Genomic DNA, 14,746 nt, shown 5'->3' with positions numbered 1-14,746 from the left:
GCTTGTGAAGTGAAGTGGTGGCAAACTCTTCTCTGCATCTTGTGAAGTTATAGAGTAATGAAGTGTTTAATTTTTGCTGGTTGAGCTGCTCTGCAGTCACTGGAGAAAGAGTAGGAGAGAAAGTGACTCTAGCAGAGTGTGGTAGAGTAGCAGCATGCCCTCTCATTATGCTGGTAGGTGTAACAGCTTGCCTATACTGTTGCTGCTCCTCACTAGCTCTCATCATTAACGTGGTGGTAGCTGGCTCTCTATACCCATACATTCTAGGAGCAGTCTTGCTGTGGCTGTAACCACTGTCAAGATGACTGCAGCTTCCCATGTATGGCCTTTGTGGACTCATCTGTCCTCCTTCTTCACCAATGGAGCTGAGTCCTCCCATCATGCTAGTGTGCACAGTATGACTGCGTAATTTACCTCCAGTTATTCCTGGATTGTTAATGCGAATGAACTCATGATAGCCTGCACTGGTATTAGTGCTAGGAGACTGTGGCACTGGTGATGCTGCTAAAGGTAATTCCTTTAATTTCACGTCATCAGGTACTGGTGTTGTTGTTGTTGTTTTTGTTGCTTGTTCATTTTGTTGTTCGGCTTTCTCTGTATGAAACTGGCTCATGTTTACATAGTCATGTACAGCGTCAACACTTTCACTTTCACCCTCACCTAATCTGTCGCTTACAATATCACCAGCTCTCTCCCTCTCCTTTTCTTCTTCATGTAGTCTCTGAATCTCCACTTTTAATGTTTCATTTTCACCTATTTAAATTTGATTATCATAGTAATATTTATTTCTGATACCATCGTTTCCAAATTCTTTATCTTCTTCATCAGTTAACTCTTCTTGGCCTAATGTAATATTTTTACATGCACATACAAATTATGATTAATTACTTTCTAATTCTATAACTTGTGTATCTGCAGCTACTGATATTAATTTGATTATTTCTTCATTCCTTCCCTGTAATGCTAACTCCAGTACTTTGTCTCCATTATCATTTTCATAGTATGGATCAGCTCCCAATGACAGCAACAGTGACACTTCATAGACCTCACATAACTTCACTGCTTCAACTAATGACTTATCAAAGTTAAAATCATCTTTTTCATCAAGAAGAATCATGTCGTCATTTATTGAAAAATAAAATACACCAACTCGATGCATTGATTCAGACTTTGACTTGACAGCAGTGGTGATGTGAGCAATGGCAGAACATGGTACCAGATAACTGATACATACTGACCCATGTGTGATTTGAATGTGATTAAAAATGTCACTTTGGTTAAAGTAATGCCTTAGTAAAAACTCCAAATCACTTATCGTCTTCTCATCCCATCCTCCATTTAGCTTGATGACTACTTTACAAGCTGTATCAGAGGGAATAAAATTTTGCATGTATGCATTTCCAATAGCAAATTGTAGGTCTTTGAGACGTTTTGAATCCTTAAAATGACTCATCTTTTTGACGTATGCTTTCATTTCTCTTCGTAAAAATGTACCAGAGTGAGGCACAAATGGTAACCAATAAGTAATATACTCCATACATGATGATTTCTCAAAACATTCCTGAACAATAGCTTCTATCAATGAGCAATTAAGGTAAGAATAATGATCCAGAATGCGATTGAATAATCTGTCAATGGACACTTCATTTGTGAGACCACTAAGCTTTCGCTTTTCTTCTATGAATCTTGCAACATCAATGGTTTCCAGCTTTTGATGCTTAATTTTTTCTGCTAGATATGCACGGATTTTAGCAACAAGGGTTGCAAATGTAGATTCTAATTGGTGAAATTCTTCATAAACATTGGATTCAATGGTAGCTAGAATTATAGTCTTTTCATTCCTCCTTCTCAAACCAGACCATCCTGTAATGAAAAGTATAAATTATACACATACATGGCTATATGTTATAGAATCTACCTTCTGATTCAATAGCTTCAATGTTTCCCAAAATCTTATCAGCCACTGCTCTCAATCCCATCTCTTTTAAAGCAGTTGCCAATTTCTCCAGTGAAGGTTTACCATGAGTATCAACATCATAACTTTGGTGGAGCCAGATTTTTAAACATCCTCTAAGGCATCCTTTCACATCAAGAGGATTATCAGCTCTAACGGTATCAAGCTTTGGTGGATCAATCTGTAGCCTGAGCCCCAAGTCACTCCATCTACCCTCTGGAAAATCACTCCTTTCCAACGTACTAATGACTTTATTAAGATCTTTAATATCTGTTAACAGGAACTAGTAACACACACACACACGGCAAAGTAACAAAATACAAACCTAAAATCTTGCTTGGCTGACAATTCATTTCTCCTCGAGTGGCCATATCTTAAAGTGTGGGTAGTCAGGTAGTGACTGTTGGTATGTCAATGAATATCATTATAACAAAGGTTAGCAAATAAATATTATTAATCAAAAACAATAAGCAAATACACTGAGAGAAGATATACACACTATTCTTTTATTTATAATAAATATATATATACATGTACAGTATATGTATAGCAATGTTAATGATACTGTATGGAGTAAGGATTCTTCTCCATTGATGAAACATGACGTAACATATCCTTCTTTGTAACTATACCCAACAGACGACTAGAAATATAAAAAGAAGTATTAAAAATTAAAACTAGTACTAGTGTAGTGTTATATGTACATTATGTTAAAGCTGTAAAAGTACATGTACATGTATAAATGAATTAGGTTTTATTCATTACCCATTGCGTGATACAAAAGCTTGCCTGAGTCCCATCTTCCCAAATAACTCAACTACAGTTTTCATCGGAGTTTGATCTGATACTTGTATAGGGGCCTAAGAATAGGAGAAGATAGTAAGTAAATCACTTCTCCCCTTTTCTCCCTCCTCCTCCCCCTCTTACAGGGTCAATGGTTCCCCTAATGTTCACTGATGGTACGTCACTATCAACAACAGCTTCTTGGAGACGATGAGACTTATCTAAGAAGAACACCCTGGACTCCTCAGTGACGTCTTCATCTTTTCTAGCATCAATCAACTCTACAAAACAAATATTAATTTAAATTATTGATAATAAATTGATAATAATCATGTAACATATAATATTATTTTATTTTAATACCTAGTGATGTCATTATGTCTTTCCTTGTTAGAAATCCTTCTAGCAGCTGTGTCTCGTTACTCAATAGACACGGGTACCCAAAATAATTAGATTCTCTCACTAGCTTACGTAATGAACCTGAGACAAAAATAGACAAATAGAAGTCATAACAATTATTATTTTATTTTATCTATAGTACAATGATGTGGTCATTAGTACAACTCTCACTAGCTTATGTAAGATAAAGGTCATACATGTATTATGAGTGAGAACAATAACATAATGAATAATTATCATCATCATCATGAATAAAATATTCATAATGATGATGATGGGATTGTGGTGCCACACACACAAAGTGGCCCCACACATAATATGGGCGTGGCACATGAATACAATTAGCCTGCCCCCTAACACTCACTAATAGTGCAGGTGGATAGATCAATGGTTTCCAGTGGAGCGTCTCCTGGTTGAGGTTTCATGACGTCACATACGAGAGTATCATGAATAAAGTCCTCTTTACTGTCCAGGAATGGGAAACCGTTCAAATGAATATGACCATCATAACTGAACAGACACCATTAAGGAATAACTCATTATATGTGTGGGTGTGGGAAAATGAAAAATCACTTAAAAATTGCTAACCACCATTAATATAAATAATATTCTACATGTACATGTACATGTACATGTAATTTTCTCTTATTTTATTATTATTATTATATTAATAGATACATTCCGTCTTTAACAATGGCGTCTCCAACCCATTTACTGATCATCACAGCCACCATTATTGGTACTATGTAGCTCAGGCCTCCTGTCAACTCAAACATGATGACCACTAGAGATACTGTCATTCTAGTGACTCCACCCAGGGCAGCTGCTGCTCCTATCATGGCATACAGCCCAGGAGTGACACAGGCTTCATGAGGGGAACAGAATAATTTAAAGAACCAAGAATCCTTATATATACTGTAGGGGGAGGGGCAGTAATAATAATTAATAATAATAGTAATAGTAATGGTAATAATAAGTAAAAATTAAGTTTTCTTACAAAGCAATTTGTTCCATTCCTATTCCAATTACTCTTCCAACACACGCCCCCACAAACATTGAGGGGATGAATAAACCAGCTGGTACCTTTAAATTGAATTTTAAAATAAAATTTAAATTAAAATATTATAGAACCTTCATTCCGAATGTGAATATAGTGAGTATGGCCTTAGCAACCATCGCTAGGGAGAGGAGGAGCATTGCCTCATATACTTTAGAGGTGGCCTCATTGTCGTGATACTCATCCAACAGGTTGTAGGTATAGGAGCGATTGTATTCACTGGAAATGGGAAAAGACATGATGGTCTCTCTTTAAAAATTCATAAAAAATCCAAATTTGATTGGAATCAGCTCAAACTTTCTATGCAACATAAAAACATGTATATGTATCAGGAAATGTAATAAAAATGAAGAATTCTCTTCTTTTCATTTTTGGTGAAATTTGACCCATGACCCTGTACTATAGTACAGGGACTTTGGCCCGATTTTGGAGCAACTTTAAAAATTCATTAAAAAAATCCAAATTTAATTGGAATCAGCTCAAACTTTCTACGCAACATAAGAACATGTATATACATCAAAATAAGTTATAAAAATGGAGAATTATCTCCTCTCCATTTTTGGTGAAATTTGGCCCAAAGGAGACAACACTGTATGTACATGTACACATTAATCATAGTATCATACCACAGTAAGTCATTATTATCTTCAGGTCCACACTGAGAAAAAAGTTTCTTAATCACTTCACTAGCATTGTCCCTCGTGTATATATTTGGGTAAGAGATTATACCAGTTGCTACAGCAACAACAAGGACCTACAAATACATTTAAAAATGGCCGATGATCTAAAAACTACATGTAAGTACCTCAATTATCGGGAGAGGGAATTTCTTGAATTTATTTTTACGAATCTTCGACCAAACGAGATTACACTTGATAAAGAAAGCACCATATAGACCCTAGGAGAAGAAAGAGAGAGAGAGAGAGGGAGGGTAAATATAGTGAAGCTTTTAACTTTATTCTTTCTTACTCCTAATATTCCGAGAATTACAAAAGGGACAAACTCGAAAAGGTGCCAGGTGTGGTCATAGTTAATATAAAAGAGGGCAATCTTCCCTGAGAAGTAAGGATTCATCAGTTGGAGGGTGAAAGCAGCTGCTAGAGCAGCAAAAAAAGACCTCCACATCACTTTATGAGGGAAATAGTATGACACTTCCTCTAAACTGAAGAGGACTCCGCCCACTGGAGCACCAAAAGCTACAGATACACCAGCAGCAGCTGCTGCTGATAAAATCTCCCGTTTCTTTGCTTCGTTATTATAATACTTAGGAAATAACCTGTAAAATAAATAATTAATTAATTTTCTTATTAATTTAAGTCCCACCCACCTTGTGAATAGGTTACCACAGCAACAGGCGACATGTACTAGTGGCCCCTCCTTCCCAAGACTGAGCCCCGCCCCTACAGCTAGTACCATACCAGCAATCTTAACTATAAGAGTCCAAGCTCCTAAATACCCTCGAATCACGAAACCACTCAGTATAGTCTTAGCCTAAAAAATATACATATACATGTATGATAATAAAACAGTAATCTGTAATGCTATAAAATTTTGTGGATTTAGATTAAAATTTTTGTGGATTAGTTAGTCAAAAAAAGGTGTCAAGCATATAATTTTGATCAAATTTATAAAACTCAAATTTCTCTTACTTCTGGAATCCCTGATCCTGAAGCATAGGGAGCTAGTATGACGACAAACAAACCGGCCAAACCAGCAAATATGACGGAAAAAAGGACATAAATGAAATAATTAAAAGCATAACGGGCAGGGCCAGACGTGAAACTGAGAGTATCAGACCACTCCTGCCAGGCAGAGCAGCTCCCCTCCTCCGCATAAGATTGATTATTGAGCCAGCAGCACTGCTGGGCACCATAGTAACCACTGGAGGGACACATCCCCATTTTAAGATCACTGGTCCATATTGCAGCAACATCAATAACACCTGGAAAATATAATAATAATAATAATAATAATAATAATTATTATTATTATTACACAGCAGAAGAATAAACAAAATCCTACACTAAGACATACATTATTATTATTATTAAAATACAGTGAACATGCCCACATAGCAGCATTCCCCCTCCACAGAGTAATAGTAATAATAATAATAATAATAATATAATTATTATTAAATTTCCAACCTGCTAGTAATCCTGCAGCCACGCCCACCAGAAAGACTAGTATCCAGCCAGAGGCTGCATCAAGGTACTTATTAAAGAATGCCCCTATGCTGGTCCTCTTTCTATTCTCTATTAGTTTGTGTCGAAGGTGATCTTTGGTCTTATCTCGCAGCCAATCAATCGTATGGAAATCTTCGTAATATCTAAAATAAACAAACAAATAAATAAACAAATACATTGCTAGTAAACATGTATATAAGCTCTTAATTTACACATTTCTTTATCTTGTCTCATCTCTTATAGTAAACAGCATAATATTATGATATTAACATAAAAATCAAATTACAATCGCTCTATATATGGTAATAACTAATAATAGAATTCACAATGTCCACATTGACGTTACATAACAAATGAAAACGAATTGTACAACAAAACATGTCATACTAGCAATAGATGTACATGTACATTCCCATGTACATGTACAAGTATAAATACATTTATAAACCACGCCCAGTCCTAATTACCCAGGTACTTACTTTGGTACCATCCTATCGGCGACGATATCGTATTCAGAAACTGACGATATCCTCCCCCTCCTTCTCTGTGAGGGTTCTATTGTTTCTATGAGTTGATTGGGTAAGACCCGGTGACTTCTCTCTGTTACCCTCTCATCGTCTGTTGTCGCTACTGGAGACAATAAGGGATCATCAGAATCACTGTCATCTAGAGGGGGAGGGAGAGAGAGAGGGGGAACGTGTATATAATAATAGAAAATGAAAGTTGCACAATAATATCAGTATATGTAAGATATAGAGAAGGAATGGCGGGCTATAAGCATGCAGTATGAGGTATTTATACACTTGATGGACTGACCTGGAGTGTATTTTATGGATAAACGTGACATTTTAAAAGATTCTACAACTTTTCTTGTGCTTGAACCAGACACGCCCATCAGCAATTTCAACCTAAGCCACACCCACTACTAGATCTAGTTACTAGTTATAAATACAGCGGATTTAATAGTTATTAATTTTGCGCGTAAGAAATCTAATTCAAAATAATGGTAAAAATTAAATATTAAGTTCTAAACCACAGTTATCTTTAACTGCTTTCTTCCATTTCTTTTTTATCAAGTTCCCAGCATCAGATACTGGGCCTTCAACATTTGACAAAGCTTTAAAAAACTTTCCAGAATGTTCCTCAATATCTTCGATGTCCTCTTTTAAATTTATTCCGCTAAGAAAAGATCCAATCATCGCTTCATAAGTTGGGTTCTTCTGTACAGGTTTTCCTATGATATTAACTGCATTTAATTGTCTAGCAATTTCGTTCAGTGTCTCATCTGTTTCAGTGAAGATGCCATGAATTTTAACTTGATTCTCTCTGAGGACCTTGTCAAGCTCTTTCTTCACACGCTCAACAGCTGGACAAAAAAATTAAAATACATTTAAAAAAAGACAATTACTTTCTGCTGTCACTGTAACAGCTACCCCACCACCACCAGAACCAGTAGAAGCTCCTATAGTATACATAGTCGACCATTAAACCATTACACCAGTGTACGATGTAAATACCTTGAGTCGTACCATTTGTCTCTCCCAATATTTTAGAAGCTACGTGCTTCAATCCCATCTCTTTTATAGCAGCTGCCAATTTCTCCATTGAAGGTTTCCCATACTTATCGACCTCATAGTTCCACCTCAACCAGTGAGCTAGACAGGCTCTAAGACGTGCTTTGGCATTCAGAGGATTATCGGCTCCAACTGCATCAAGTTTGGGCTGACTAATGTGTAGTTTAAGACCTAGCTCAACCCATCTGTGCTCAGCAAATTCATACTTCTCCAAGGTACTGATAACATCACCAAGATCTGTAATACCTAAGTTATTGATCATAAACTAGATAGATTTAAAATGCTTTTAGATTTACTAACTTAACTCTGCAGCCATTTTTCTCTTGAAAGAGGAGGAAACAGTTGATGTGCATTCCACAGGTGTGGTATGATGACCACTGTAATCTGATAGTAGTTTCATTTAGATAGCAGCAACCATAAATGAATGCACTTCTATATTAAAATAAAAATAGTTATTAATTCTAGTTAAGTAACTATTAATCTACTGCCACACCCACTTTCTGCGCCGCCCCGCCATTTTTTCAGGAGTTCAGAACTTACAGCAGCAGCTGAAGGAAAGGTTGTAAGGTTTTTGGAAGCTCTTAGGCCATGCCTCGACAAAGAAAGCAACGAGGAGCTGGCTCTAGTGCTTTACCATTTAAAGAAATAACGGCCAAACTCGCTAACGAGGAGCTTATCAAGAGATTAAAAGTGGATGCCTGCATTTGGTGTAGATATTAATTTTATAGTAACTGTTTTACTCAGGATTGTTTGAATTATCTTGAAGATATCGATGAAGTGGTGGATGGGACGAACGATGAATTGATCACTCTCTCGCTGGACCTCCTTTCTCCCTCAATCCTCAATAAAACTGATGAAACACGTTCACTTGTGGCTCTAGTACTCGCTAACCTCTACAGACTGTTCTTACTTGATATTCCACACAACGAGAAGCAGAAGAAAGTATGTCACTCTTAATTTAATACAGTTGTAAATTTTTGTGCGATTACCCGTAAAATTTTGTGGATTGATATGCCTACATGTACATGTACATGTACTTAGAATCGATAATTTTTTACAAATAAATCCACAAATTGCAACTCTCCTCTCAATTTCAATAAACTGCAATGTAACCGTATTTATTACTTTTTAAAGCACATAATACATGTACATGTACTTGGTTTTCAATGTTAATCAATCAATTAATTAATTAATTAATTATTAATTAATGTCACTCTAATATTATTAATACACACTCTCTCTCTCCTCCCCCTCCCCTCCTCCTCCAGTCTGTATTCAGGTTGTTCATTTCTTCATTTGATTCTCTCAAGAAGTCCTCTGACTCACTTTACAAACAAACTTACTCTCTTTTAGAGGTGTGGCTTGTTACCATAACAACACACATGTATCCTCTTCTTTCTCAGATACTATCAGTACTGTCGTTATTCAACATGTGCTTGAAGTTTGACGATCAAGACATCCTCGTTGAGCTATTCAAGAAGATACAAGAAATAATCAGATACATGTACGTGTACATATAATGTGAATCTTAATTTTATTATTTCTTCCTTCTCTATAGTCCTGACCAGGCACATCAGGTGGAGCAGTTTCTGTTGAAAATTATGTTCTCTGTCTTACAAGAGGCTAGCCACTTATCAGATCAACTGCTGGATACAGTATTACTGCCTTTAATAGAACCACATAAAGTAAAGAAAAGAGAATTAATATATTTATTTATTTATTTATTATTGTTAAATTTGTTGTTGTTTATTATAGTCGGATGAGCCTTTGGTGTATTCGTTCATTTGTAAACTGATCCAGAAATCAAGTCAATATTTGGAACCGTTTCTACGACATGTAATAACGAATATATTTCATTATCATACTCATCTATATTATCTTCTCTCTCTCTCTCTCTCTCTCTCTCTCTCTCTCTCTCCCTCTCTCAGTTCTTCAATGGTATACTAGTGAATGGTGAGGAGTCTGACAGTGCAGTGGCTGATTCATTATATGAACTAATCCCTCAGTTATATTCCATTGATAATTATTTATTATTATTAATACTACCACAGCTGGAATGGAAACTGCAAGTATGCAATATCATGTACATTTTATTAAGTAACCCCCTCTCTCCCTCCCCCTCTCTCTTCTCTCCTAGTCAGTTGATGTTGAGGTGAGGTCAAAGGTCACTCAGTTGTTGGGTCCCATGTTCTCAGCCCCTGGGTCTAAACTATCCACTGAGAACAGTCAGCTCTTTCACTCCTACCTGGGAAGGTACTGCCTACTATAGCACATGTACTGTAAATGTATTGTACATCTTCTTTTAATTCTTTTGTGCAGGTGTCAGGATTTCAGTCCCAGCATTCGTTTGGAGGTTGTTAAAGAGTGTAAGTCACTGCTGCTAAACCATCCACACTTGAGGGATGAGCTCACAGGTTAGCCACACCCCTTAATTAATATTGGCCACACCCATCAATAATTACGCCCTTCATTAGAGAAACTATTGCCAAGAGTGGTGGATCAGGATGAGAAGGTTCGAATGGAAGTTGTCAAGTCGATTTTGGACGCAGCAACTGAAGATCTAACTTGCATTGATGAAAGGGTAATTAATATTCATTACTATTATTATTAATTATTATTATTATTAGTTGCTTGACTCGTTGCAGCACAGAATGAGAGATAAAAAGGTTAGAGACATCATGTGACTATCACATGATCATAATTATTCTAATTAGTGGCCGGTTAGAAAATATACGATGATGTCACTAGTTAAGTTATACAAAAACAATTTGAGGTAAAATATTATTAACTATAGTATTATTATTATTGTTGTTATTGTTGTTGTTGTTATTATTATTATTATTATTATTATTATTATTATTATTATTATTCAGTAATGAGAGATTACAGTGGATACCACGTAAACTACTACATTCCTTCCATCAACCGTTCCAAGACGACAAGTATTAATAAATATTAATTAATTAATTACCATAAGCTCCACCCCTCATTAATAGAATATGCATAACGAGGTGCTTGAATAGTTGTATTATACCAGCTGGTGCCGAGATTAATGAGAAGATTGATAGACTCCTCCATATTTGTTATACTAATGATGAGTCAGCTAATAGGTAAGAATAATAATAATAATAATAATAATAATAATAATAATAATAATAATAATAATAATAATAATAATAATATTCTATTCCTGTAGGAGCCTTATTGACATTCTGAATACTCAAAAAACGTAAACATTTTGTTATTTGTTTATTATTTTGTTGTTGTTTTTAGAATAAGAGAACACTTGCTTTCAATAGTCAGTGCAACAGACGAGGAGAATGAAATTAGTGTAATAATAATTAAATATTTATTTATTATTATTAATTAATTAATTATTAATAGGACGAAGAAAGGAAGAAAATAGTAGCAGTGAAATCAGCTGCGATTGCTGGTAAATAATGGCTGGTTGTCGCTTAACACTGGTTCTTATAATATTAGGATGTTTACCAGACCCCCTGAAGACTCAGGCCAGTCTAAGGGAGTTACCTAGTGATGAAGTATTGATGAAGAAACTAGCTGATAGTATTGATGTGACTAAAGATCATCAGAGCCTCACTAAAGCAAAGGTACATAGTTATAGGCCCTGCAATAGAAACTGTACTATGATACTCAACTGTATATACATGTACACGTGCATGTATATGAATCATTTGAACTTTTCATAATTTTAAATGGCTGTAACTTGAAAAATTGAAGTCGGAATCGGCTCAAACTTTCTACACAGCATAAGTACATCAATATGTATCAGAAAATCTAATAAAAATTGGGGGTGATTTTGGAGCCATTTTTTGAAAAAAACCATGGGCTATAGTACAGGGATTTTTTTAGATTTTGGCCAATTTCTTAAAATGGCCATAACTTGAAAAATTGAAGTCGGAATTGACTCAAACTTTCTACGTAGCATAATTACATCAATATGTATCAAAAAATGTAATAAAAATTGGTGGTGATTTTGGAGCCATTTTTTGGAAAAAACCATGGGCTATAGTACAGGGTATTTTTCAGATTTTGGCCCATTTCTTAAAATGGCCATAACTTGAAAAATTGAAGTCGGAATTGACTCAAACTTTCTACGTAGCATAATTACATCAATATGTATCAGAAAATGTAATAAAAATTGGGGGTGATTTTGGAGCCATTTTTTGGAAAAAACCATGGGCTATATAGTACAGGGTATTTTTCAGATTTTGGCCCATTTCTTAAAATGGCCATAACTCGAAAAATTGAAGTCGGAATCCGCTCAAACTTTCTACACAGCATAAGTACATCAATATGTATCAGAAAATGTATAAAAATGGGGGGTGATTTCAGAGCCATTTTTTGGAAAAAAAACCATGGGCTATAGTAGAGGGTATTTTTCAGATTTTGGCCCATTTTTCAAATGGCCGTAACTTGAAAAATTGAAGTCGGAATCGACTCAAACTTTCTACACAGCATAAGTACATCAATATGTATCAGAAAATGTAATAAAAATTGGGGGTAATTTTGGAGCCATTTTTTGGAAAAAACCATGGGCTATATGGTCGTAACTTTAAAAATTGAAGTTGGAATTGACTCCAACTTTCTACATAGCATAAGGACATCAATATGTATCAGAAAATGTAATAAAAATTGGGAGTGATTTCGGAGCCATTTTTTGGAAAAAACCATGGGCTATATGGTCGTAACTTTAAAAATTGAAGTTGGAATTGACTCCAACTTTCTACATAGCATAAGGACATCAATATGTATCAGAAAATGTAATAAAAATTGGGAGTGATTTCGGAGCCATTTTTTGGAAAAAAACCATGAGTTATAGTACAGGGATTTTTCCAGAAAATGGCTCATTTTAAAAATAGCTGTAATGAGCATTTTGTTAATACTTATCCTCCTCTATAGACTGAAGTATATTTACATGTATCTGATAACCAACCTCTTGTTGAACTCTTGAAGATGTTGCATGATGTTTCATCACCAGTCCTCATTAACAGAGACTGTGCAGTAGCTCTCTCTAACAGAATCTACAAGGAGATGAGTAATCCTTCATTACTGCAGTCTGAGGAGGATGAGTTAGAGGAGCAGGAGAAATGCAAGAAAGGACTACAATTATTGAAAGTATGTGGGTGTGGTTTAGTATTATTAGTGGGTGTGGTTAGGTGCTATCTGGTATTGAGAGGGCGTGGTTTCATGACGAAGAACTGTTGCAGAATGTAATGTCTTTATTAAGACATAAGGACAATGAAATAGGTTAGTAAATACATGTACATGTAGATGTGTTTTAATTTCTTCATTTTAGTACAAAATTCACTGCTAATTCTTCATAATATTGGTTCAGTTATTAATGACACTTTTACTAGCATATCAAGGTACCTGTATACAATATGTATATTATTTATTAACTCTTTTGTCACTCCATTTCTTAGTGTTCTCTCTCCGTTATTATTCCAGTTAGCTTGTAAAAGTTCACCCAAATCTGCCAAGTTAGCAGTACAATGTCTCATCTCTATTTATCCAAACAACAAGAGTAATTTCGAAAGGCTTTATGAGGTATCCACCCACTCATTTAATTAATTATTAATGTATTGTGTTATAGATGCTAGTAGATGGGTTGGATTTAGGATCAGTTCATCTCGAATCAGTGTTAAAATCACTGAGCGTGTTAGCGGAAAACAGACACCCCATCTTTGAGAAGCACAGGAATGACGTAATCGTGAGATTTGCAGTTAAAAAGATCCTTGAGCAGGTGGGTTCGGTCAGTAGGTGTGGTCTAATGCCATTATTAATAGGAGGTTGATGAAGATGAGATTGAAGAGGAGGAAAGTGAAGTTTTGAACTTATGGTCTCCCGACTCTGACCTATCAGTGGACACTAGACTAAGGGTAATCTATTAATAGTACCTTATTCTATTAATAATAGTAGTATTTTATTAATAGTATCAGTAATCTATTAATAGTAACAGTATTCTATTAATAATAGTAGTAGTATTCTATTAATAGTATCAGTAATCTATTAATAGTAACAGTATTCTATTTATAGTAACAGTGTTCTGTTAATAGTTACAGTGTTCTATTAATAGTAACAGTGTTCTATTAATAGTATCAGTAATCTATTAATAGTAACAGTATTCTATTTGTAGTAACAGTGTTCTGTTAATAGTAACAGTGTTCTGTTAATAGTAACAGTGTTTTATTAATAGTAAGAGTATTTTATTAATAGTAACAGTGTTCTATTAATAGTAAAAGTGTTCTATTAATAGTAACAGTGTTCTATTAATAGTTACAGTGTTCTATTAATAGTAACAGTGTTCTATTGATAGTTACAGTATTTTATTAATAGTAACAGTATTTTATTAATAGTGACAGTATTTTATTAATAGTAACAGTGTTCTATTAATAGTAAAAGTATTCTATTAATAGTAACAGTGTTCTATTAATAGTTACAGTGTTCTATTAATGGTAACAGTGTTCTATTAATAGTAACAGTGTTCTATTAATAGTAAAAGTGTTCTATTAATAGTAACAGTGTTCTATTAATAGTTACAGTGTTCTATTAATAGTAAAAGTGTTCTATTAATAGTAACAGTGTTCTATTAATAGTTACAGTGTTCTATTAATAGTAACAGTGTTCTATTGATAGTTACAGTATTTTATTAATAGTAACAGTATTTTATTAATAGTAACAGTGTTCTATTAATAGTTACATATTCTATTAATAGTACCTTATTCTATTAATAGATTGCTTCAATGAAGTTATTAGTGTCTTGGATTGTTGG

The 14,746-nt window shown here is 34.7% G+C and overlaps 4 protein-coding genes across 4 annotated transcripts in view; 1 reads left to right on the top strand and 3 right to left on the bottom strand.

The window, feature by feature from the left end:
* Positions 1-2,337, bottom strand: part of LOC109585560 (uncharacterized) — a 3,979-nt gene extending 1,642 nt beyond the window's left edge. Inside the window, exons 1-5 of the mRNA XM_020001680.1 lie at positions 2,280-2,337; positions 1,919-2,224; positions 889-1,863; positions 796-843; positions 3-753 (exon numbers count right to left, since the gene is read on the bottom strand). Of these exons, the coding sequence (XP_019857239.1) occupies positions 3-753; positions 796-843; positions 889-1,863; positions 1,919-2,224; positions 2,280-2,325 (2,126 nt within the window). The 5' untranslated portion in view covers positions 2,326-2,337. The remainder of the gene's footprint in view (positions 1-2; positions 754-795; positions 844-888; positions 1,864-1,918; positions 2,225-2,279) is intronic.
* A 92-nt stretch (positions 2,338-2,429) lies between these two features.
* On the bottom strand, positions 2,430-7,286 carry LOC100641395 (H(+)/Cl(-) exchange transporter 3-like). The gene is made up of 16 exons (XM_020001687.1): positions 7,196-7,286; positions 6,859-7,045; positions 6,341-6,522; positions 5,843-6,135; positions 5,521-5,684; positions 5,163-5,469; positions 4,999-5,091; positions 4,820-4,947; positions 4,268-4,412; positions 4,134-4,219; positions 3,815-4,051; positions 3,501-3,646; positions 3,101-3,217; positions 2,882-3,018; positions 2,720-2,814; positions 2,430-2,597 (listed from the first exon to the last, which is right to left on the bottom strand). Exons 1-16 carry the CDS (start codon positions 7,272-7,274, stop codon positions 2,510-2,512), a joined length of 2,484 nt encoding a protein of 827 aa, XP_019857246.1. The 5' UTR covers positions 7,275-7,286; the 3' UTR covers positions 2,430-2,509.
* A 61-nt stretch (positions 7,287-7,347) lies between these two features.
* On the bottom strand, positions 7,348-8,311 carry LOC109585566 (uncharacterized). Its single transcript, XM_020001684.1, has 4 exons — positions 8,254-8,311; positions 7,897-8,199; positions 7,788-7,841; positions 7,348-7,745 (listed from the first exon to the last, which is right to left on the bottom strand). Exons 1-4 carry the CDS (start codon positions 8,267-8,269, stop codon positions 7,393-7,395), a joined length of 726 nt encoding a protein of 241 aa, XP_019857243.1. The 5' UTR covers positions 8,270-8,311; the 3' UTR covers positions 7,348-7,392.
* A 111-nt stretch (positions 8,312-8,422) lies between these two features.
* The window catches only part of LOC105314238 (sister chromatid cohesion protein PDS5 homolog B-like), an 8,760-nt gene continuing 2,436 nt past the window's right edge, over positions 8,423-14,746 (top strand). Inside the window, exons 1-25 of the mRNA XM_020001679.1 lie at positions 8,423-8,643; positions 8,698-8,895; positions 9,222-9,308; positions 9,357-9,457; positions 9,512-9,638; positions 9,709-9,789; positions 9,882-10,022; positions 10,091-10,206; positions 10,273-10,367; positions 10,428-10,534; positions 10,581-10,619; positions 10,668-10,726; positions 10,827-10,895; positions 10,950-11,063; positions 11,150-11,182; positions 11,227-11,284; positions 11,338-11,386; positions 11,434-11,561; positions 12,874-13,089; positions 13,131-13,221; positions 13,271-13,340; positions 13,398-13,521; positions 13,568-13,717; positions 13,761-13,853; positions 14,709-14,741. Of these exons, the coding sequence (XP_019857238.1) occupies positions 8,542-8,643; positions 8,698-8,895; positions 9,222-9,308; positions 9,357-9,457; positions 9,512-9,638; positions 9,709-9,789; positions 9,882-10,022; positions 10,091-10,206; positions 10,273-10,367; positions 10,428-10,534; positions 10,581-10,619; positions 10,668-10,726; positions 10,827-10,895; positions 10,950-11,063; positions 11,150-11,182; positions 11,227-11,284; positions 11,338-11,386; positions 11,434-11,561; positions 12,874-13,089; positions 13,131-13,221; positions 13,271-13,340; positions 13,398-13,521; positions 13,568-13,717; positions 13,761-13,853; positions 14,709-14,741 (2,481 nt within the window). The 5' untranslated portion in view covers positions 8,423-8,541. The remainder of the gene's footprint in view (positions 8,644-8,697; positions 8,896-9,221; positions 9,309-9,356; positions 9,458-9,511; positions 9,639-9,708; positions 9,790-9,881; positions 10,023-10,090; positions 10,207-10,272; positions 10,368-10,427; positions 10,535-10,580; positions 10,620-10,667; positions 10,727-10,826; positions 10,896-10,949; positions 11,064-11,149; positions 11,183-11,226; positions 11,285-11,337; positions 11,387-11,433; positions 11,562-12,873; positions 13,090-13,130; positions 13,222-13,270; positions 13,341-13,397; positions 13,522-13,567; positions 13,718-13,760; positions 13,854-14,708; positions 14,742-14,746) is intronic.

This window comes from Amphimedon queenslandica, unplaced genomic scaffold (assembly GCF_000090795.2).
Source record: "Amphimedon queenslandica unplaced genomic scaffold, v1.1 AMPQUscaffold_13047, whole genome shotgun sequence".
Lineage (NCBI taxonomy): Eukaryota > Metazoa > Porifera > Demospongiae > Haplosclerida > Niphatidae > Amphimedon > Amphimedon queenslandica.
Note: the sequence above shows the minus strand (reverse complement) of the source record. Positions and strands in the feature narration are given on the sequence as shown.

Bases quoted from the DNA above. Each gene is read 5' to 3' on its own strand.
- LOC100641395 (XM_020001687.1), bottom strand. From the start codon at position 7,274: ATGGGCGTGTCTGGTTCAAGCACAAGAAAAGTTGTAGAATCTTTTAAA. The intron at 6,136-6,340 runs GTTGGAAATTTA...TATATTTTCCAG, and splicing joins GGCTGCAGGATTACTAGCAG to GTGTTATTGATGTTGCTGCA. The intron at 2,815-2,881 runs GTAAGAGGGGGA...TCCTATTCTTAG, and splicing joins TTAGGGGAACCATTGACCCT to GCCCCTATACAAGTATCAGA.
- LOC109585566 (XM_020001684.1), bottom strand. The intron at 7,842-7,896 runs GTATTTACATCG...TGTATACTATAG, and splicing joins GACAAATGGTACGACTCAAG to GAGCTTCTACTGGTTCTGGT. The intron at 7,746-7,787 runs GTAATTGTCTTT...TTTTTTGTCCAG, and splicing joins TGTTACAGTGACAGCAGAAA to CTGTTGAGCGTGTGAAGAAA.